This window comes from Silene latifolia, chromosome 2 (genome assembly GCF_048544455.1).
Source record: "Silene latifolia isolate original U9 population chromosome 2, ASM4854445v1, whole genome shotgun sequence".
NCBI classification, from domain to species: domain Eukaryota; kingdom Viridiplantae; phylum Streptophyta; class Magnoliopsida; order Caryophyllales; family Caryophyllaceae; genus Silene; species Silene latifolia.
Genome location: NC_133527.1, coordinates 6,717,207 through 6,738,548, shown reverse-complemented (window position 1 = coordinate 6,738,548; position 21,342 = coordinate 6,717,207). Strand labels below are relative to the sequence as shown.

Sequence of the window (21,342 nt, the reverse complement as noted above, 5' to 3'; positions counted from 1 at the left end):
ATCTCATCCTTTCGAATAAGTGATGTAAGTTGAAGCCACCGCCTTAATAATTGGATCCAATTGATAGTACCTATCGAATTTTCGATCGATTCATAAACTTCAAATTATTTTTCTATTACTAAACTTAATTGAATTTACGATCCCGACAAGCTATCGGTCACAATTATTTTGTACGGAACTGAAATTCCGACAATAACATAACTCTGGATTATGGACAATATGGTGGAAAGACAAAACGAGAGCTTAGGCATGCTCGTGTGTTTCACATGGCAGAACCATACGTGCTCGCGGTGCGGGTTGTGTTCTTCACATGAACGGAGCCCTTCTTATTTCCATAAATTAGTCTGCATCACACTCCTCTAGTTTTGCAGACTAATTTATGGATGAGATATGTTTTAGGGTAGGACCAACATATCTCATCCTTTCGAATGAGTGAGCTTAGGCGACATATTTTGCCCGATTCATTGCTACAATCAATCACGTCAGAAGAAATGGATACTCGTCAAGGAAGATTCGGAGACCCTCTTATGGATGAAAGCCCTTTGCGGCGAATCGATGATAGAGACTCTGTTGCAGTGTTTCATTCTTTGAACAAGAATTTATTTCCTATGGTTGTAATCGATTTGTATCCGATTGAGTTTGGCATATGTTGTAGATGTCGTATGACTTTTTATTAATGATAATGATCTTTTCTCAAAAAAAGAAATTAGCATGCATGCTCCGCCACGGTTTAGCTCGGTTAGTTGGATAACTACTAATTTAGGGACTTCTAATGTCTCGTTCTTTGTATTGTAACTAGTTAGTATTTAATCAAACCTTATGTAATTTTGTTTTATTTTTGACAGTTTATCGTTTTAAACAAAAAAAATCGAAAAAACTATATGTGAATTAAAATTTAATGAGAGTGGTGCAATTGTTATATTAACTCCTCTCTAAATGATGGTGGAGAAGCAAAATTGTTGTTGATGTTACTCCCTCCATCCCAATTTTATTATCCCTTCCTCGCTCCCTTAAAATTTATCATAAATTATTACCCGCTTACTAAATTTAGTGAGTATTTAAACTAAAAAATTATTCATTCTTTGCTATTTTATTAGCTTTTAATAGGTCTCTTATAAGACTCTCCCACTAATTTAGTGGGAAACATAATAGAGAAAAAAAGAAATTTATTGGGTCCCTCACCCCATCATGTGAGAGGTCTCTCAATAACGTTATTGAGAAACTGTCTCTCTGAAGTAGGACAATATAAACTAAATGGAATAAATATAGAAGTTTTTGCTTAAATGGTGTTTAAATCCAAACTATTTACCAAAATGGTGTTACTTTTAAACTATTTACCAAAAATGGGTCCACGTCATCATTTGATGATTTTCCTTTTTTTTTTAACCTGAGATAAGTTCTCGCTGTCCAGGACAGCGACTACCGTCGAGTTCCCCTGTTCTGAAACTATTGCAACACCTACGCACAACCAACAACAACAAGCTACCAAAGCCCACCACCAACATAACTATGATATTATGGTTAAGCCATGAATAACGACAAATCACTATTTACGTCACGACTAAGCACACCGTACGATCATGATACACCCATGAAAAAAGAGCAAGCATATACTGCATCGTCGTCGCGACGGTAATGAAACTGCCCAAAATCGGTACCATTGTGCCACGCTTCATCAAATTAACTAGTTTTACAAGTATAGGAATCTATATCGTTTCATAAGACACACACGGCGAGGGCGAAAACTTGCCGTAACGGAGGAAAACAGAGCATATAGGATGCTCCCCTGACTGTACATTAACACGTTGATTTTATGGTATATGACCATATTTTGAATGATTAATGAAGAAGGAATGTTTTTTGTTGAGAAACATATGTTGTATTTATGTTTTGTGTGCATTGTAGGCTTGTAGCTAAGTGTATTGGCAAGATATAAACAAAATGAGAAATTATGTAAAATTGTAGCAACTTAGTATTGAACGAGAGTTGAGATGACGGTGTGTTTTGCAGAGAATTGCATTTAGAGTATTGCGTCATTTTGTATAAGGTAATTACGGAGGAACAAAAGTAAACACCCAAATTTTAGAGTTTGTAGAGCACATTAATTGACGGATAAAATTGCAGAGGAAAAGTAGAGAAATAGGAGATAAGCATTAAAGGGTAGTCGCTGTCCTGGACAGCGAGAACTTATCTCATATTAAAAAAAAAAAAAAAAAAAAAAAAAAAAAAAAAAAAATGATGACGTGGACCCATTTTTGGTAAATAGTTTCAAAGCAACACCATTTTGGTAAATAGTTTGGGTTTAAACCCCATTTAAGCAAAAACTCCATAAATATATAGGTAAAGAGAGATGGAGAGCAAGATGGAGACCTGAAAAACTAGAGAATCGTTTGGTTGATCAAGGAACTGAATTTTCTTAAGAACTTTAATCAGTACAATAGATCATTTTGTAGCATTTTAATCAAAAATAAACAAACGTTTCCGGTCTACAACATAGTAAGTAGTTATTAAGCAGTGAATTTCTTTGCTACAAGGCAAAGCGGATTTTTCTTATGCATAGTAATACCAGGAAGAACTTTGGTATCAATGTCTTCCGTCCTTAAACCAAAGGGCAATTCCCAATCAAAAGAGTACAGCAAATTGGCAAGTGCAAGCTCCAAGTTAGCAACACCAAGAGCCAAGCCGGGGCATATTCTTCACCCTGCTCCAAACGGAGCTAGCTCAAAGTCTTGTCCTCTAAAATCGATTGAGCTTCCCATAAACCTTTCCGGCTTGAACATCTCCGGATCCTCCCACAACTCGGGGTCTCTTCCGATTGCCCATACGTTCACATGGACTAGTGTTTTAGGTTTAATGTCATACCCGTCTAATGTTGCTTTTTGGATGGTTTCACGTACGACAAGCAATGGACTAGCAGGATGCAACCTGAATGTTTCTTTTATAACTGCCTTAAAGTATTCGAGCTTTGGGAGGTCTTCCTCGGTGATACAACCCTTGTTTTGCGCGACATTTCGTAGCTCCTCTTGCACCTTTTTTAGAGAGAATGGATTCTTTACTAGCTCTGTCATTGCCCATTCTATCATAGTTGTACTGGTATCTGTTCCCGCTACAAAGATGATCTGCAAAGATATATTCTTTGTGAGGAGTATTTTAATCAAAGGTAGATTAGGATGGAAGGAGTAGTATATATTACCGTACCATTAAGATTGCTTTGATGTGATCCATATTAAGCTTAAATGCAAAAGAATTTTTGAGCAACACATCGATGATATCTTCTTGCTCAGCCTTAGGCCTATTTGGATCAAGGTGATCTCTAATGAGTTCATCGTAAAAGTTGTCCATGTTTTTGAACACCCTTTCGAGTCTTGAAAATTGTCCTGTTAGCTTATCAAGCCAGCCGAGATAAGGAAAATAATCTGCATAGAAGAACCCTACAAATAAAGCTTGCACTTCATTTAAAAGGGCGTGAAATTTGCTCCTTGGCCCTTCATCTTCTTCGTACCTGCGAAAACCATAAAATGGCAAGCGACTTTAACTGGGCCGCGTTGGTCAATGAAAAGTTGACCACAGGGCAGAAGGGAGAGAGTTTTCATATTACAGATTCAACGGTAGGATAAGTATGACTGCTAGGGAGAGGCTTAAAGAGTTTATATAATAGTCTCTAAGACCTAATACAGAATGACCTTATAAGACCCAAGACAGATCCTAACCCAATAACCATCGCATAATCGTTCGAAGTGGCGACTAAAGAATCAAGGCACAAAGCCAGCAGAGACAAACAGCAAGACTAAACGAGTCGGGCAAATCTTTGGTTCCGAATAAAATGGAATAAAGTGAATGACATACAACTATACAAGTATTAAGCTGTTTCTAGAATTTTTAATCGAAGTAACAATAATATGCATATCATTGCAATTTTAGTACTTTTGTCTCAATCATTTATTTACATCTGATTAAATCATAAGGTCATTTCAAGATCTAGTTTTTAAGATAATGTGGTGATATCGTCGAAGGGAACGTACCTCTTGCCAAAAGCAATCCTACATATATTAGAACTCGCAAAACCCATCAACAATTCACCCACATTAACCACTTGAGAAGTAGAAGAGAGCAAAGAAATCTTATCGATTAATCTCGAGACTTCCTCTCGACGAATTGGAGCGAAAGACTCGACTCTTTTAGAGCTCAAAAGATGCACAACACAAAGCTTCCTAACCTCTCTAAAATACTCACCATATGGAGCAAAAGCTATGTCTAAACCATTGTAACTTAGCCTATGCATCCCAACTAATGTAGGCCTACTACAAAAGTTAAGGTCTTGGGTTTTCATGACCTCTTTGGCCATCTCTGCTGATTGAACCACCACAACGGGTACCTGTCCAAGTGTCAGACCGACAACTGGACCATAGACGTTGCCTAGTTTGGCAAAGTATTCATGAGGAGTCGAGAAATCGTATTGGTGTAAGTTTCCAATAAAAGGAAGTCCCTTAGGGCCCGGAGGTGGACGCAATGGTGGGTTGTGTTTTCCGTTTAACTTCTTTATCTTGTGAAGTAGCAGTAGAAAAAAAAGAGGAGGAAATACAATTAGAAAGATCAATGTAAACATGTTTTGTAAGTTTGAAGTTTCAATAATTACTTCTTGTTTCTAGACCATGGCCATTCTTTGGAGAAGTTGTTTGATGCTCATATGTATATGTATTATATCGCAAATTCTTACTGTATTTAAGACGGTGTATTTTTATTAAGCTTAAGACGGGTAAGTAATATGGACGAGACAAAAGCAGATTGCTTAGGAAAAAGTAACAAATTTGTCTTATATTATAAGCTTTAAGTGAGGTGATATTTAACCCGTTTTATCCGTCTCCGTCTTAAGCTAAATCCCCCCTATTACTAAGAGAATAAAAATTCTCTTAGTTTTCCCTCCAAAAAGTATCTAGCTAAATAAGGTAACAAATACAATCTTCTTTCATTACTGATGGGGCATATTCTGCACCGCTGACCAAGTCAAACATACTGAGCAAGGTCAAAGATGTCCACAGCAAGTCAACGACTTAGACAACCTAGCCGATGCCGCCCATCGGCCTGCCAACCTGGGTCCCGGCGTGACAACCTGCCAGCCGGGACACATATCCGCGCACTCATATCCAAGACCCCTCGGCGGTGAGTCAACAGGGCCCGCCGGCCTGCCATAGGTCCCTCGGCCGAGGGGTAGATCAGTCTTTCCACCTGCTAGCCACTTGGCCACTTGGCCACTACGTGACAAAAGGTGAAGTCTATAAATACTCCTCAACCTTCATTGAGGAAAGGATCCAATCCAGAAATACACAACTTAACCTAAATACACTATTCATCTGGTATAATCTTCCTTATCTCTCTACAATATATTCCTAGCCAGTTAGCACACAACTCTACATTTAAGTTTACTGACTTGGGCGTCGGAGTGAGTACGCTTGGCACAAAGCCAAGCCCTCAGTTCGTTCATTGTTGCAGGAGAGGCCGAGAGGAACGATTAAGACCAAAGGAGAATCCAACTCAAGACATCATTCAACAAGCCAAGGGTGGTGACTATACTTGCTCTGGAATTACGCCCGGAACAATTGGCGCCGTCTGTGGGGAAGACACTAGAAGCTAGTCACATTCATTCCCAAACAAAAAAAAAAACAACAAAAACCCACCCAAAAAGCTGAGGAGATGTCGAAACAACAAGACACAGTCGTAACCGACGAAACCGCGTTCCACCAAGATGATACCTTCAACAATTCTGGAGTCGTGCAGCCCTCCACCGGCGGGGTAATCCAACCGGAGTTCGGGATGCCGATAATACCAGACACGCCGCTGCCAGCCAACCAGGTCACCATCATGGGACACGTGGTTGACATAGCAAAGCTGAAAATGGTCCTGGACCTAATTAGTAATACGTCTGCTCACACTGTCACGCCGACAAGAGCGGCGGAAACCGCCCGTAAGACCGGGGCCCAAAATGTGACTCGAGAAATTTGAACGGAGCGCTAGGAGAAGCCGACCAAAGCAAAGTCGCAGGGGAGCCCAAAGTGGGCGTGGTAGACCTAAGTCCTTCCCGTACTCATGGGAGGACAGCGTCCCCGCAACACGAGCGAGGCATACCCCAAAGGAGCCAGAGGAGTCCGACTCAGCAGAGTTGGAGAAGAAGTCCAAGTCGAAGAAGGAGCCCCTCCCGCTACGAGGAGAGGAGTCGGGTTAGGAATGCGAGGAGCCGATCGCCACGTGCCATCCCGGCATGTGATCGACGACCCCTCGGCGCCTACGTCCTAGAAGTCCAGGTGCCAACTAAGCTCAAGTTTCCGCCCATATCATACAAAGGGGAAGGCGATCCAGCCGACCACGCTGAGGCTTTCGAGTCTCACATGTCAGTATGGGAGCAGCCCGATGAAGTGTGGTGCCGAGTTTTCCCAACAACGTTGCATGGGATGGCTCAAAGTTGGTACAAGGGGCTTCCCGACGGCTCGGTGTACTACTACGCCGACCTAAGGGATGCCTTTTAACCCGAAGACTCTTGCAACAAGAGAAGGGCCGTGGAGACATCGGACCTCCTAACTATCAAACAGAGGGGGGGGAGCGAGTCTCTACGAAGCTACATGAAGAGGTTCGACGGAAAGGTCCAACAGATTCGAGAGATTAATCCCGAACTGGCGGCCTTCGCGCTGATGAAGGGCCTCCCAAGGGGAGATTTGAAAAATGAGCTCATCAAGTGCGGAGGCCTGGGCTTGGATGCCGCCAGGAGAATGACCGACCAGGCCATCAAAGTAGAAGACTATCACAAGACGTGGTTAGGCCCCAACGAGGCCGAGCACTCGAAAAAGAAGAGCGCCGGGAGGGCAACCCCGATGAAAGACGCCGTGACAATAATAGGTCACGGTCGACAACTCGCCGGGAGACAGGACTCGACGGGCGCAGGGGGAGTTCGGGAGCGTACTACAAAAAACGATGCGCGATCACACCCCCTAGTCGTGTCGGCCGCCGAGGTGTTCGCCCGAGCAAGAGCGAAGGCCGAAGTGGGAAAGGCCCCTAGGCCGAGGAGTGACGGTGACACGAGCCGATCGTGAGTACCACGGCCACACCGGACACTTAACCAACGATCGCCGACATCCGAAGGACGCCATTGAAGAGCGATCCGGAAAGGGAGCCTCGGCAAATATGTTGCCAAAGGCCAGAAACCGAATGCCGGCGGGTCAAACAGCAAATCCGTCTTCGAACGGATAGGAGTAATCCATGCTATCATCGAGGGCAACGGGAACGATGGGTCCGCCCATGGACACAAACGGCAATTGAATGAGCCATGTCAGGCCGTCAACTTTGTGCCCAACACAGCCACCCCCGCTCCCAAAATCCCCGATATGACTGTCGGACAGGCGGACTACGAGGGAGTCATTGCTCCTCACAGCGACCCACTCACAGTCCACCTGAACATAGCCAACCATTTGGTGAAGAGGTACCTAATCGACACAGGCGCCTACACGAACATTATGTACAGAGAATGCTTTCTCGGCCCTCGGTCGAGAGTCGAAGATTTGAACCCCGCACCAACCCGTCTGACTTTTTCGGGGTCGGCCTGGCACCCCCAGGGTCGGTCGGGATCGCGGTAAGGTTCGGCGAGGGAACTGAGCCGGGGGAACGTTATGTCCGATTTTATAGTCATCAACGGCACATCTGCCCACGACGTCCTCATAGGCCGGGTCACTTTGAGTGAAACCCGAGCCGTAATATCCGTCCGGGCCTTGACATTAATATACGTCTCGGACCGGGGGGAGGCTCGTAAACTCACCTCGAAGAACGAGAAGGATCCCGGCGTATGGGAGATACACACTAACGGCCCTTCCACGACGGATAGCTCGAAAGCCAGCGTCGTTATCATTAGCCCGAACGGAGATGTGTTTGAGCACGCCTTGGAGCTCACCTCCTCGACCTCGGACAACGAATGCAAGTACGAGGCAATGATAACCGGAGTCAGGCTAGCCAGAACCGCCGGGGGGTAACACGTCGTGGTAAAACAGATTCGCTCTCATTGACCAACCAGATCAAAGGAGAATACAAGGCTCGGGACTATAAGACGACAAGGTATCTAGAGAGGGTGAGAGCCGGCGCTTCAAAATTAATATCCTTCCAGATACAGCACACTCCCAGGCCCGAGCACGACCGAACCATTAGCATGGTCGAAGGAGCAGAGACCGAAGAGGTGGAGATTGACCCAGGCCGCACCGTAACCGTCGGTACCAACCTGGAGCCAAAATTCAGAGCCAAACTCCTGGACCTGCTAAGGGAAAACAAAGACGTCTTCGCCTACTCAGCGGCCGAGATGCCGGGCGTAAGCCGGGAGGTGATTATTCACAAGCTGAACGTACTCCCCACCGCTCGCCCTGTCAAGCAAAGAATGAGGAACTCCTCAGCCGAGAAAGACGAGGCCATCAAAGCCGAGGTAGACAAGCTACTTACGGCGGGCTTTATTATGCCTTGCACCTACCCGGAGTGGTTAGCCAATGTTGTGATGGTAAAGAAGTCATCGGGGGCATGGAGAATGTGTGTAGACTTTACCCAACTTAATAAAGCATGCCCCAAAGATTGTTACCCTCGCCACGGAGAGAGACTTAATCGATGCCACGGCAGCTACACCATGCCGAGCTCGCTAGACGCCTTCTCGGGATATCACCAGGTTTTCATGGTGGGGAAGACATGCCCAAATGCGCATTCATCACCGCTAACGGCACATACATGTACAAAATGATGCCGTTCGGTTTGAAAAACGCCGGCGCAACGTATACAAGGCTAGTGGACAAAGTGTTCCAAAATCAAAAAGGGCGAAACATTGAGGCCTACGTCGACGATGCTATTGTAAAAAGCAAGTCCGACAAGCGAGCACTGGCCGATTTACACGAAACATTTTGTTCACTAAGGAAGTACAAGATGAAGCTCAACCCAATGAAATGCAACCGGTGTCCGGCAGGTAAATTTCTCGGTGTACTTGTCGGTGCCCGAGGCATCGATGCAAATCCGGACAAAGTCCAAGCAATCTTAGACCTACCGGAGCCAAGGAATCGAAAAGAGGTTATGATGCTGACCGGAAGAATGGCGGCTCTCGCCCGTTTCATCTCTCGGTCAGCCGACAAGAGCACCCCATTCTTCAAAGTTTTGAAAGGGAATAAGGACTTGGGGGAGGAGCGAGCACGGCCTTCAAGCGGTTGAAAGCTCATCTTCGACTCTCCCAACTCGTCCAGGCCGATCTTTGGGGAGACGCTATACCTATACATAGCGATTACCTCGGCCACGGTCGGTGCGGTGATCATCGGGAAGAAGACAAACAAAGAACACCCAATCTACTTTGTCACCATACACTGTTGCCCGCCGAGAGAAATTACCCACTAATTGAAAAAGCAGCCTTCGCTGTCATCGTCGCCACGAGGAAGTTAAAACCCTACTTCGACGCGCACCCCGTGACGGTCCTAACCGATCAGCCGTTAGAGAAAGCTTTGGAAAAATTCGAGCAATCCGGCAGGCTCATCAAGTGGGCGGTGGAACTCTCGGCTTCGGCATTCAAGACAAACCAAGACCTTCGATAAAGGGGCAAGCACTTGCCGATTTCCTGGCCGAATGCACGTATCAAGAAGAGCCAAACCCAGGCGTATGGGAGGTCTACACCGACGGCTCCTCCACGACGAACGGCTCAGAGCCGGCATCCTCATCATCAGCCCAAACGGGACGAATTCGAGTACGCCTTGAAATTCACCTTCTCGGCCTCGAACAACGAATCCGAATACGAGGCGGTGATAACCGGGGTCGAGCTAGCTAGGGGGCCGGAGCAGAGCACATTGTGTTGAAGACGGACTCACTTTGTTGGTTACTAACCAAATCGGAGGGGAGTTTGAGGCTCGGGACGACGGAATGGTAAGGTACCTAGAAAGGGTAAAGGCCGACATAGCGAAATTAAAGTCTTTCCGAATCCAATGCGTTCCCAGATCCGAGAACAACCGGGCCGACGCTCTCTCCAAACTTGCCAGCTCAACCATCAAGAACGTCAGCCGAACCGTGCTGGTAGATATCCGGAATGCGAAGAGCATCACTGAGACCGACGGCATGGTGGGCAACGTAGAGGCCGAGACAACATGGATGACTCCGATAATGAAATACAAACTTACGGGTGAATTACGGAGGGCCGCAATCCCTCGGCCAAAATGAAACGGATCGCCGCCAGGTACTTAGTGTTCGAAGGAGAACTCGTACGGAAGGTCCGTAATAAGACCACTTTTGAAGTGTGTCGGTCCAGCCGACGCAGAGCTAATACTGACAGAGATTCACGAAGGCATCTGTGGACACCACATGGGGGCAAGAACGCTAGCCCACAAAGCTCTACGAGCCGGCTACTTCTGGCCCACCATGCTTCAAGATTCCAGAACAAAGACCAAGAAGTGCACGAATCGTCGATGCATGCCCCGTAATACACGCTCCCTCCGGGGACCTACAACCGGTGCTCGGCCCTCTTCCCTTCGCACGGTGGGGGATGGACATGCTAGGACCATTCCCAACAGCCTCCGGAGGAAGGAAGTTCTTGATCGTCGTTGTTGATTACTTCACCAAATGGGTTGAAGTCGTAGCGATGCCAGCCGAAGACCACGGCGGCCGTCGAAAGGTAAACTGGGAAAATGTTATAACTCGTTTCGGACTACCCCAAGTTATAGTATTTGACCACGGCCGAGAGTTCAGAGTGACACGATAATGAATTGGTTAGAAGAGCTTGGTATCAAATTTGCATACTCCTCCGTCTGCCACCCACAGAGCAACGGACGGGCGGAGGCAGCCAATAAAACAATCCTCAACGGTTTGAAGAAGACGGTCGAAGACCTTAAGGGAAGATGGGCCGATGAACTACCCGGCGTCCTATGGTCCCTTCGAACCACGGAGAAAGAAGCAACGGGGTACACCCCTTTCCACCTAGTCTACGGCTCCGAAGCAGTCCTACCGATTGAAGCAACGGTGCCAACATTCAGAACGGCTACCTTCAGCCCAGTTGAAAACGAGGATGGCACGAAAGCTTCCTTAGACTGGTCGAAGAAAGCCGAGATACAAAGACGCCTCAACTTGGCAAGTATATCAAAGCCGGATGAAAAGAGCCTACAACGAGAAGAGTCCACAAGAGGGATTTAAAAGTGGGAGACCTAGTCCTAAGGAAGTCAACTGCCACCAACAAAGGAAATATTCATGGTAAATCGACGGCCAATCGGGAGGGTCCCTACAAGGTGGTTGAAGAGATGAGACCGGGCACATACCGGCTGACAGACATGGGAGGTGTGCCTTTGATGAGCCATTGGAACACCGACAACTTGAGGAAATACTTTGTGTAGCGGCGGAGGTGTCCAAACCCATTGTGGACACCCCAACGCATGATCATAGCAAACGAATGAATCACCCAACTTTTCCGTCGAAGTGTTTGTCACTCAAAGAGAAGAAACGTATACTCAGTGCAGTTGAGACGCAAGTCTGGCGGTCAACATGCCTACAGTTACGAATGCTATCGAGCCATAACCCCGATTACCTCGGCCCTAACCGAGAGCGACGGGGACATAATGACCGATAAGCGCTATCGAGCCGTAACCCCGATTACCTCGGCCCTAACCGAGAGCGACGGGGACACAACGACCGATATGCTAGAAGAAACGTATACTCAGTGCAGTTGAGACGCAAGTCTGGCGGTCAACATGCCTACAGTTACGAATGCTATCGAGCCATAACCCCGATTACCTCGGCCCTAACCGAGAGCGACGGGGACACAATGACCGATAAGCGCTATCGAGCCGTAACCCCGATTACCTCGGCCCTAACCGAGAGCGACGGGGACACAACGACCGATATGCTAGAAGAAACGTATACTCAGTGCAGTTGAGACGCAAGTCTGGCGGTCAACATGCCTACAGTTACGAATGCTATCGAGCCATAACCCCGATTACCTCGGCCCTAACCGAGAGCGACGGGGACACAATGACCGATAAGCGCTATCGAGCCGTAACCCCGATTACCTCGGCCCTAACCGAGAGCGACGGGGACACAACGACCGATATGCTAGAAGAAACGTATACTCAGTGCAGTTGAGACGCAAGTCTGGCGGTCAACATGCCTACAGTTACGTATGCTATCGAGCCATAACACCGATTACCTCGGCCCTAGCCGAGAGCGACGGGGACACAATGACCGGTACGCTAGAGTAAATACTAAAGACGTTAACACAGTTGTGATGCGCGTACTAACTGTCTCGGCCATGCCGACGGTAAAAACAAAGGCGCTCAATTAAAAAACGCAAAGAGACAAATGAAGGATGATGATCAAAGTCCCGGCCAAAGCCAAGGACCAAAAGATAAAATTGTTAAAAATAGTTGCAAGGAGAGTACAGACGACGGCCGTCCCCATGAGGATAGCCTAAACTCTACCTACCAAAGCTTTACAAAAAGCAAGGAAACAAAGGAAAACAAAAGGTTACAGACTTAGGATTTGAAGCGCCAAAAGATGGCAGGGAGAGAAGGCTCAATAGTTGGCCCCGAACAGGCTAAAGCTATCCGAGACGCCGGGTGAGTCGGTGACGACCGCCCGTCTCCCTATGCCTGCTGCTTTGTCCTCCATCAGCGCAGCAGCTTCTCCGGTGGCCGGCTCGGAAGAGGGCTCTACATTTCAAGTGCTTTCTCGCCTCCGTCTTCCCCCGCCGCTTCGTCCGCATGACCTCGGCCATCTCGTCCAAAAGCTTCTCAAATTCATCCCACGGGAAAGAGCCCTCGGGGACAAGCTTCCTTATTGCCTCCCTAGTCGCCTCCTCGGCCCGGTCCCGGAATTGGGCGCACATTTTTGGGAGAAGTTCATCTTGGAGCATGGCAACGTCCTTCTCCTTTTGAGCAATGACAGCCTGCGCGTCCCTAAGCGCCTCCGCCTGGTTGTGGAACTGATTCTTCCACTTTTCCCCCTCGGCAACCGCGGCGTTATGAGCGTCCTTGTACCTATCCCGCTCCTCCATCATCTTGGCGATAGCGCCATCGCTTCCTCAACTTTGGCCCTCTCGGCCCCCCAGCCTTCTCAACCTCCTCCGCGCTTCTTCTGAAAAGAAATCCGTTTAAACTTCGCGGCCTCCCCCTTTGCGGCGAGAGAGGTCAAGTCTAAGCTTCGCCATCGGCGGTGCGGCTTGGCCCATGGTTTTCTCTGCTCCGCGATATAAAGCCGGCTTGTTGGGTCCACTTCGCCAGACCTCTTATACATTTTCGGACCCTCCGCCACAAGCTCGGAGGCGAGAGATGTTCAGGCGGAGGAGTCAACAATGACATTTCCGTCACCCGCCGTCTCGATAGCCCTCTCGGGCCGCTTCCCGATTGCCGTTCAATAAGAACGGCGGTCGCCGAGGAAGGATCTGCAAAAATTTGCACAAAGCATCCATGTCACCTTGCATTGACACATCGAAAGCGGTCGTGCGGGATGTCCAATGAACCAGCTAAATCCGAACCACAAGTTAAATCCGTACCAGTTTGAGCCCTTTTTGTTCGAGGGCCGGATGGATCGGTTTTCTCCCCGGCAACAACGGAAGAAGACGGTGGCTCTTTCCTCTTCTCCCCAACAACGGTAGAAGCAAGCGGCGGCTCCTTAGCAATGGTCACCGACCCCCCGGTAATATCAACGACCTCCACAGGCTCCCCCTGAACCACTGGGGTCGAAGAGGGAGCAGGCACAGACGCCGCCGTCGCCCTGGGCGCAGCCCTCTTCGTTCTCTTTGGCACGCCTCCGAGAACCCTTGCCTGGGCCGCCACCGGATCCACCCCTTTTAACTGCTTATCCATGAGCTCGTTGGGAGACGGTCTGCGATCGCGCAATTCAGCCGTAGGATGCCGCACAACTACCTTCCCGTCCTTATCAAGGCCTAACCGCTTCAAGGTACTCTCGGACAGATCCTGGCCAAACCGGTCTGCAAAAAGAAAACCAAACAAGAATTACACGACAGGAATAGAACATAGCCCTAAAAAACAGGAGCATAACAGGCAAAAATAGGCCTCACACCGACCCCACTCACCCTGGCTGAGGGCCGGTATGAGGCCGACGTGACCGAGCAGCTCATCTCGAAGAATAATCTGAGTCGGGGGCAGCCATCCCTTCTCAGCATCGAACAGCTGCATCGCCCGCTCCTCATCCTCAGTAAGAGGAACCTTCGAAGCGTCCATTTTCACCTTACCCCGGGAAGTACACTCCTCATACTCTTCCCGGTTCTCACACCGCAAGTAAACAGGGCTCTGGAAAGACCGGGGCAATGGGTAATCCTCCGGCACTTGGACATAAACCCACCGCCGTTGCCAGTCTTTGCAGGAAGTAAGCTTGTTCACGGAGGCATAGCCTGGCTCCGTCTGTACGCTGTACCACCCCACCTTATTAGCAATTGACGGTCGGAGACTGTGAAGTCGGCGGAATAAGTTGACTGTCGGGATCTCCCCCTTAAAGAGACAAAGCCACACAAAGCCAACTATCGTCCTCATGGCCAGCGGATGTAGTTGGGCCACCGCGACGTTCATAGCTCTGATAATGGCCACGACGTATCTATTCAGAGGAAACCGCAGCCCATACTCCAGATGCCTGATGTACACGCCGGTGTGACCGGTGGAGGGCAACAGACCGCTGACCCTCTTTAGGAATAACGATCCTATACCCCTCACCGAACGAGAAATGGCCTCCGAAAAATGTCTCGCCGGAACAACGGCCGAACTTATGGAACCAACCACGTTCAAGACCGGTCGTACAGGGCTCGCCATGATCCTGGGACAGACAGCCTCCCACCATCGGAAGGGGTCCCCTCATCCTCATCAGCATCCTCACCCTCATCCTCCCGTCCCTCCAGAATTGGTGGATCGACTGCGGGAGAAGGAGACCTAGGGCCCCCAAACCTTATCGGAATGGCGTCTAGTATCTCCTCCCCATCAAGACGCAACGGGTAATCCTCCGGCGCAGAAGTACTAGTCCCGGCGCGATGTGACATAATAGCAACAATTATTTAACAAAATAAAAAGAAGTTTGTTTGTTTACCTCGAAGAAAAACACTCACGGAATAACAACTCGAATGTTAGAAAGAGAAGCCCTTACAAGTTTAGAGAAGAAAAATTTTGGAGAATGAAATTGGTGACCAATTTCACGGAGCAACTGCCCTATTTATAGGGAAAAGCCCATGAGGCAAGACCAATCGAGAAAACGACCCATGAAGCGTCAACCAATCAAAGCATGCGGACACGTGTCGGACATGCAACCACGGATGTCAATCGTTGCAACAGTTGTGTCAATCAATGCAACAGTGACCAAACGTCTTCAACACGCCTATTCAAATCTCTCCGCCTATTCACCTTCCTCAACAAATTCCCATGCACCTATTCTCCGCCGGCAACATGATCAACCAAGCTAGACACCGCCGGCCGGGGGCAATCAAAAATAACCGCAGATCTCAACCCGGTCTCGGCCAGCGTCCTTTTCTTTTCCACATCGGATGCCCAATACACATCCATGTGGAGGGGGGATATGGTACGGCCTAAGAAAGACTAGGCGAGAGCGAGAAGAAGCCGCCGCAGAAGAAGCCGATGCAGGAAAATTTTCTACAAACTACTTGCGCAGAATATACGCTCAGACGTACATCGAAGCCCATACCACGGCATAGACTACGCTGGGGGCAAATTGATGGGGCATATTCTGCACCGCTGACCAAGTCAAACATACTGAGCAAGGTCAAAGATGTCCACAGCAAGTCAACGACTTAGACAACCTAGCCGATGCCGCCCATCGGCTCTCGCTAACTCGGGTCCGGCGTGACAACCCGCCGCCGGGACACATATCCGCGCACTCATATCCAAGACCCCTCGGCGGTGAGTCAACAGGGCCCGCCGGCCTGCCATAGGTCCCTCGGCCGAGGGGTAGATCAGTCTTTCCACCTGCTAGCCACTTGGCCACTTGGCCACTACGTGACAAAAGGTGAAGTCTATAAATACTCCTCAACCTTCATTGAGGAAAGGATCCAATCCAGAAATACACAACTTAACCTAAATACACTATTCATCTGGTATAATCTTCCTTATCTCTCTACAATATATTCCTAGCCAGTTAGCACACAACTCTACATTTAAGTTTACTGACTTGGGCGTCGGAGTGAGTACGCTTGGCACAAAGCCAAGCCCTCAGTTCGTTCATTGTTGCAGGAGAGGCCGAGAGGAACGATTAAGACCAAAGGAGAATCCAACTCAAGACATCATTCAACAAGCCAAGGGTGGTGACTATACTTGCTCTGGAATTACGCCCGGAACAATTACATTATCATCTTTTCAATAAATATATTCTTATAAATAAACTTTAATTTTTAAAATAAATTCATAATTATAATTTTTTCATTAAAATAAAATAAAATTGATATTAAACTATAAAGTATAAGTTGCTAAATTTTTCAATAATGCAATAATTATTACTGTAGAGAATAACTTAACACATGCTTACTATTAGCTTCGTGGCAAAAAAACATTCACTAAAAAAAATTCACAACTTAAATAATTTTTTTTATTAGTTTTCCATTTTAATTTTTAATTGATAAATATTAATGAGGTGCAAATTTAAAAAGTATAAATCCCCCTATATACTAAGATAATACAACTTTTCTAAAGTTTTCCTTCAAAGTGCGCAAACTTATTTATGAAAACAAATTAGATTTTCATTTATTAAACTAATTTTCCATTTAAAATAATCTATACATAAAAATTGTATCTCCTATTATTAACTTCGTGACGAAAAAAGAATTTTTCTTAAAATAATTTGATGTAGTTAAAATATTCTCATAAAAAACACAATTTATGGAATTATTCAATTCTTTTGATTAATTTTAATATTAGTTATTTTTTATAAAAATTCGTGAGATATAAATGAAAAATCTATAACCAATACACTAAAAATTAAAAGGCCTATATTTACCGCGCATTTGCGCGGGATCTACACTAGTATATTAATTAACTGTATATAAAAATAATCTACAAAATCTATGCCCACATTTTCCGACAAATAGGGAAATGTAGTACGTTGAAGATACGTTGCGAGCTTTTCTAAATACCACTTTAAATAATGCTTCCATTTTTTTGTTTATAACTTGTAAGGAAGGGACTAAGGAAATGAAGGTCTTTTTTTACTCCTTGATTAATGAACGCTCTTAAGTCTTAATTAAGTATATGATCGTCGACTACTCGACTTTGGAAGATAATTTCGCCATAATTATCTCAAGTTACATCCTCAAATTTATATCATTTTTGGTTTATTTAAATTAAACAATGATTATCAAATTATATCATTTTCGCCATAATTATCTCAACATAACATCTGATTGCTAAGTATTATAGAGTAATATTTATAAAACATTACGAAGTACATTATTTTTCTTCGATAAGTGGAAGAATCATAAAGGACCAATATCAAAGACAATTGTGGAAATGTGTCATTTTGGACTCTCTTCGTCCTAGTCAACCGTTGACTGTTTTTATTCTTTAAGATGTATTTTAATCAAAGTATACAGATCATTAAGTTGAGTACTTATTAAGCAGGAAATTTCTTTGCTACAAGGCAAAGTGGATTTTTCCTGTGCATAGTAATACCAGGAATGACTTTGGTATCAATGTCTTCCGCCTTTAAACCAATTGGCAATTCCCAGTCAAAGGAGTACAACAAATTGGCAAGTGGAAGCTCCAAGTTAGCAACACCAAGAGCCAAGCCAGGGCATATTCTTCTCCCTGCTCCAAACGGTGTTAGCTCAAAGTCTTGTCCTCGAAAATCGATTGAGCTTCCCATAAACCTTTCCGGCTTGAACACTTCTGGATCCTCCCACAACGCAGGGTCTCTTCCGATTCCCCATACATTCACATAGACTAGTGTTTTAGGTTTAATGTCGTACCCATTTAGTGTAGCTTTTCTAATAGATTCTCGTATGATTAGCGATGGAACAGCAGGATGCAACCTGAATGTTTCCTTTACTACTGCCTTGAAGTATTCCAGCTTTTTGAGGTCGTCCTCACCGATATAACCCTTATTTTGCCCTACATTGCGGATCTCCTCTTGTACCTTTTTTAAAGACTCCGGGTTCTTTACTAGCTCCGTCATTGCCCACACTATCATGGCCATACTCGTATCTTTTCCCGCTGCAAAAAATATCTGCAAACACATACATACATGCATACTCTATATATTATTACTATTCAAGACAGACGTTAAAGCCCGTAAGGGTGGAGTCTACTGGTTAAAACTTGGGTGAAATTCTTAGGAGACCCAGGTTCTAGAGATGTCAGCGGGGCGGGTAGAAGTGGGTACCGCCCCGCACCCGCCCCAATTGGGGCGGGGATGGGTAGAGCTTTGGCTGGTGGTGGGGCGGGGGCGGGTATGAAAATTGTACCCGCCATGGGTCATGAGGCGGGGATGGATTTCGCATCTTACCCACCTAATACCCGCCTACCCGCCAATCATTAAAAAAATTAGTAGGATTATGATAATTTTATAAATCTTATTTAGTTATAATTAAGATATAATGATAATAATAGCTATTTTATAAAGTTTTTTACTAATTTATTTGTTGAAAAATTAAAATTATAAAGATAAATTCAAAAAAATGGAAATTAATAGTGTTTAAACCAACTTTTATGAAAAAATTTATCGAATAAAATTATGCTGTAGCGGGTTAATAGGTAGGCGGGGCGGGTACGATTTTATATTTTTACCCGTTGGGGCGGGGATGGTTTTGGAAATTTGTACCCGCCACGGGTGGTGGGGCGGGGATGGGTACGAGTTTTTCTTGGTGGGTACGGGTACGGGGGAGCCTATATCCACCATCGCCCCGCCCCAATGACATCCCTACGAGGTTCTCGTCACCCCAGGTTAGTTCTTGTCACCCTCGGGTGGCTTACCTGGTTTACTCTAATGCGTTGTGCGCACTAAAGGTAGCGGCTGCGGTTTCTCACGTCACCAAAAAAACAGAAAAAAAAAAATAGCAGCGGCTTGTTCCCTCGTCAGCAAAAAAAAAAAAAAAAAAAAAAAAAAAAGATCATGGACGAACGTTAAACTCTCGTATACTTTTTTTTTAATGACGAGGGGGTTGAATCCCCCGGGCCCATGCATTCCCACACCACCACATAGACCATGTAAGCTACCTCCTTCGAGGGCTGCAGTGGTCAAGTGACCATCGCCCCAACTGGTAGTCGTATACTTGCTTCTTTTGTTAGTTTATGAAACTTTTGTTGGTTTATGAAAGTCAGCAGGACGAACTTATATGAAACAGTCTCATAAAAAGAGAGTCGTCTAACAAGTATGGAGATTAATACGTACCATTAAGATTGCTTTGATATGATCGAACGTAAGCTCAAAAGAAGAAGAACGTTGCTTCTTGAGTCGGAGTAAGACGTCCATGAAATCCTCTGGCTCAGTCTTAGGCCTATTCGGATCAAGGTGATCTCTAATGAGTTCATCGAAAAAGTTGTCCATGACTTTGAACCCCCTTTCGCTTTTTGAAACTTGGCCTGTTAGCTTATCAAGCCAGCCAAGATAAGGAATATAATTTGCATAGAAGAATCCTACAAATAGACCTTGCAATTCTTTTAAAATTTCATCAAACTTGCCTTCATCTTCTTCGTACCTATATATGACAAGGGACGATTGTTTATTATTAAATCTCGATTTCCAGAAATTTTAGAGCAACTTTAATGGTTGCTTTGGAGGACCTGCTTGCAATTATTGTTAAATTGTTAAGCGATATGTTCACCGTTGAGATACAAAATTAGGTATCCACTTTCAAGCAGATGTAGCTTTGTCAAGCTACATAGCTTGTCTTTCAAATGGAATAAAATAAATAATTAGAGCAACTCCAATGGCAAGCTACGAGGTATTGTAGCTTGCCTTGCCACATCGTGTTTTCAAGCAACACGACTTTTAAGCGACAACGTCCTTCGATGGTAAACTACAACAAATCTAGCTTAAAAAGGCGGCTCACATAACAAATAAATATCATAATTTTATTTATTTTATTTTTTTCTTAAATACTAATTTATTCCAAACATGTAGCATGAATCTGCTTACAAGCATAGACGTATTTCGATACTCCAATGGTGAGCATACCGCTTGAATATTTAGAATAATTGTAAGCAGGTCCCTAAAGTCAACTATTGGAGTTGCTCTTAAAAAACAATAAAATAATTTATATTACACAATTTATTGTTATGTGGGACTTTAAGCTACAATATATCGTAGTTTACCATTGGAGTACTATATATCTTAAAAGCTTTGTAGTTTGTAAAAATGATATTGTAACTTGTCATTGGAGTTGCTCTAATATTACGTATAAGCTAAAACCACTAAATGCGTCTCAAGTCTCAACCATCACGTTTAGGTTTTAATTGAAGACATAAAAATTCTCATTTAAGCCTTCTGACGTGAGACAAAGGGGCAAGTGGGAGAGAAGTACCTCATTCCAAAAGCAAGCTTGCAAAAATTGGAACACCCAAAACTCAATATCAATTCACTCAAGTTAACAACTTGAGAAGAAGAAGAAGAGAGCAACGAAACCTTATCGATTAACCTTGAGACTTGCTCTCGACGAATAGGAGCAAAAGACTCAACTCTCTTAGAGCTCAAGAGATTAAAAGAAGCAAGCTTCTTAACTTCTCTAAAATACTCACCATATGGAGTAAAACTTATGTCTAAACCATTGTAACCTAATTTACGGCTCCCAACAAATATAGGCCTACTACAAAAGTTAAGGTCTTGGGTTTGCATGACCTCTTTGGCCAACTCTGCTGATTGAACCACCACAAAGGGTTTCTGTCCAAGTGTCAGACCAACGATTGGGCCATAAACTTTGCCTAACTTGGCAAAGTATTCATGGGGAGCCGCGAAGTCGTATTGGTGCAAGTTTCCAATAAATGGAAGTCCCTTAGGGCCAGGAGGTGGACGCAATGGTGGTTCATGTTTTCCGTTTAACTTAAACTTGTCAAATAGTAGAAATAAAATGAGAGGTGAAGATAAGATTACAAAGAGCAATATCAACATGACTACCTACGTATTTTGTTTCGAGCATTAATTTTTCATAGGAAAAGTTTTTGGGGATCATGTAATGCAACTAACATTGTATAAATAGGCTTAAGTGGCGGGGCCAGGGTTCAGTGGGTGAAAATTATCTGTAGAACTGAAGTGGTAATATTCTAAGGTAGCTTTGAAAAAATTCAAAAATTTAACTAAAAAGTTAGAAATTTTCAAATCCAAACAAGCGCTCCTACTAACCCCTTGCTCCACCACTGTCTACAACAC

At 45.2% G+C, this 21,342-nt stretch overlaps 1 protein-coding gene and 1 pseudogene across 1 annotated transcript; both read right to left on the bottom strand.

The window, feature by feature from the left end:
- Positions 1-2,507: 2,507 nt before the first annotated feature.
- Positions 2,508-4,606, bottom strand: LOC141632937 (6,7,8-trihydroxycoumarin synthase-like; annotated as a pseudogene).
- A 12,889-nt stretch (positions 4,607-17,495) lies between these two features.
- LOC141642148 (cytochrome P450 83B1-like) lies at positions 17,496-21,140 on the bottom strand. Its single transcript, XM_074450844.1, has 3 exons — positions 20,501-21,140; positions 19,369-19,675; positions 17,496-18,204 (listed from the first exon to the last, which is right to left on the bottom strand). Exons 1-3 carry the CDS (start codon positions 21,082-21,084, stop codon positions 17,593-17,595), a joined length of 1,503 nt encoding a protein of 500 aa, XP_074306945.1. The 5' UTR covers positions 21,085-21,140; the 3' UTR covers positions 17,496-17,592.
- Positions 21,141-21,342: the final 202 nt, after the last annotated feature.

What these genes read in the sequence shown, in the direction of transcription:
- LOC141642148 (XM_074450844.1), bottom strand. Translation starts at nt 21,084, where the DNA reads ATGTTGATATTGCTCTTTGTAATCTTATCTTCACCTCTCATTTTATTT. An exon ending in AAGCTTGCTTTTGGAATGAG is followed by an intron (nt 19,676 to 20,500) that starts GTACTTCTCTCC and finishes TGTCATATATAG; the next exon opens with GTACGAAGAAGATGAAGGCA. An exon ending in ATATCAAAGCAATCTTAATG is followed by an intron (nt 18,205 to 19,368) that starts GTACGTATTAAT and finishes ATGTGTTTGCAG; the next exon opens with ATATTTTTTGCAGCGGGAAA.